General features: G+C 45.2%; 1 protein-coding gene across 1 annotated transcript; it reads right to left on the minus strand.

Moving 5' to 3' along the window:
• Positions 1 to 448: 448 nt before the first annotated feature.
• LOC121451859 (olfactory receptor 151-like) lies at positions 449 to 1,378 on the minus strand. The gene has a single exon (XM_041657649.1). It carries the CDS (start codon positions 1,376 to 1,378, stop codon positions 449 to 451), a length of 930 nt encoding a protein of 309 aa, XP_041513583.1.
• Positions 1,379 to 1,781: the final 403 nt, after the last annotated feature.

A 1,781-nucleotide genomic window follows, 5' to 3' on the forward strand; every position in this document is an offset into this window, starting at 1 on the left:
AGCATGCTCCATTAGCATCATGGTGGGATATGGCAGTGTGCAAGCAGACATGGTGCTGGACAAGGAGCTGAGAGTTTTATATCTTTATACGAAGATAGCACGACTTGATCTGAGATACTGGGTATGAGCATATATGACACCTCAAAGCTCACCCTCACAGTGACACAATTCCTCCAAAAAGACCACACCAACTCCAGCAAAGCCACACCTCCTAAGAGTGCCACATCCTTTGGGGAACTTTTTCTTTCAAACCACCACAGACCTTAAAAATCAACAAATAGAAATCAGAGGTTTATGCAGAGGAAAGGAGAAAATAAGTAGAAAAAACACAGACTCAACCACAGGAAGAAACGAGTGTTTTGTCTTCACAGCTGGGTAGGCTTACAGAAGTTATCACACAGGTGCTTACAATCACATACTCTTACATGGAGAAAGACCAACATTTCCATCAAAGGAGTTTTCTCTTCAGTGTTTTGTCCAGGGCAGCCTTCACCTCTTTGTTTCTCAGGCTGTAGATCAGGGGGTTGAGCATGGGGATCACTGTGGTGTAGAACACAGAAGCTACATTTTCCTGGGCCAGGGAACTGGCTGTGGAAGGCTTTAAGTACATGAAGGCAGTGGATCCATAGAACAAGCCCACAGCTGCAAAGTGGGAGCTGCAGGTGCTGAAGGCTTTGGACCTGCCCTCAGTGGAGCTGATGTGCAGGATGCTCGACAGGATGAAGGCGTAGGAAATTAGTACTGTTAAGCTTGTTGCTATAATATTGAACCCAGCTAAAAAAAAGACAGTCACCTCTACATCATAGGTACTAGAGCAGGAGAGCTTCATGAGGGGGAGGATGTCACAGAAGTAATGGCTGATGAGGTCTTCACAATAATGTAACTTTAACATGAGGCCTGTCTCTATTGTTGAGCCAATGAATCCCATGGCATAGACAAAAGCTACCAGCATGGAGCAGAGGGCAGGAGACATGATGATGTTGTAAAGCAAGGGGTGGCAGATGGCCACGTAGCGGTCATAGGCCATCACAGTGAGCATGTAACACTCAGCAATGACGAAAACAAGGAAGAAGTAGAGCTGTGACATGCACCCGTCATAGGAGATGAGGTTTCTTTGGGACACAAAGTTGATGAGCATTTTTGGGGTAATGACAGAGGAGTAGCAGAGATCCACAAATGACAAGTTGCTGAGGAAGAAGTACATGGGGGTGTGAAGCTGTGTGTTGAGTCCAATCAAGGTGATCATGCCCAGGTTTCCCACCATGGTGACCGTGTAGATCCCCAGGAAGAGGAGGAAGAGGGGCAGCTGGAGCTCTGGCCTGTTAGTTAACCCCTTGAGGATGAACTCTGTCACCATGGAGTGATTTTCTGAAACCATTGTGTCTAGGCGGGAGTCCTGTGGGGTGGAAGAGAAGGAGCTTGTGAGGGGCTGTACTTGTCCCCCTCAGAGCAACTAGTTTTCTGCATTTGACAGCTGCTGAACAATCCTGATTATGTCAGATGCATCTTTTCCACACTGTTGCTTAGCTGTCAGAACTAGCCTAGGATTTCAGCGATCTTGAAGCTGAGAGTCTTAGGAGAGAGTTCTGATTTTTTTTTAAACTGGTTTTACAATTGTCTCAGAGCTGTGGTTCTGGACCAGCATTTACCTTCTTACAAAAATTATCTGGTTTCATTTCATAGTCATTAAATCAGAAAGTTTATGTTGAAGGCCAGGAATATATTTCAACAGTTTCTCTACAGATGTTTATGTTTGTCAACTTTGTAACTAATCAGTGGTC

Source organism: Microtus oregoni, unplaced genomic scaffold, assembly GCF_018167655.1.
Source record: "Microtus oregoni isolate MIOR12 unplaced genomic scaffold, Mior012 000008F_ref0000371, whole genome shotgun sequence".
In the NCBI taxonomy this organism is placed as follows: domain Eukaryota; kingdom Metazoa; phylum Chordata; class Mammalia; order Rodentia; family Cricetidae; genus Microtus; species Microtus oregoni.

What these genes read in the sequence shown, in the direction of transcription:
- LOC121451859 (XM_041657649.1), bottom strand. Translation starts at nt 1,378, where the DNA reads ATGGTTTCAGAAAATCACTCCATGGTGACAGAGTTCATCCTCAAGGGG.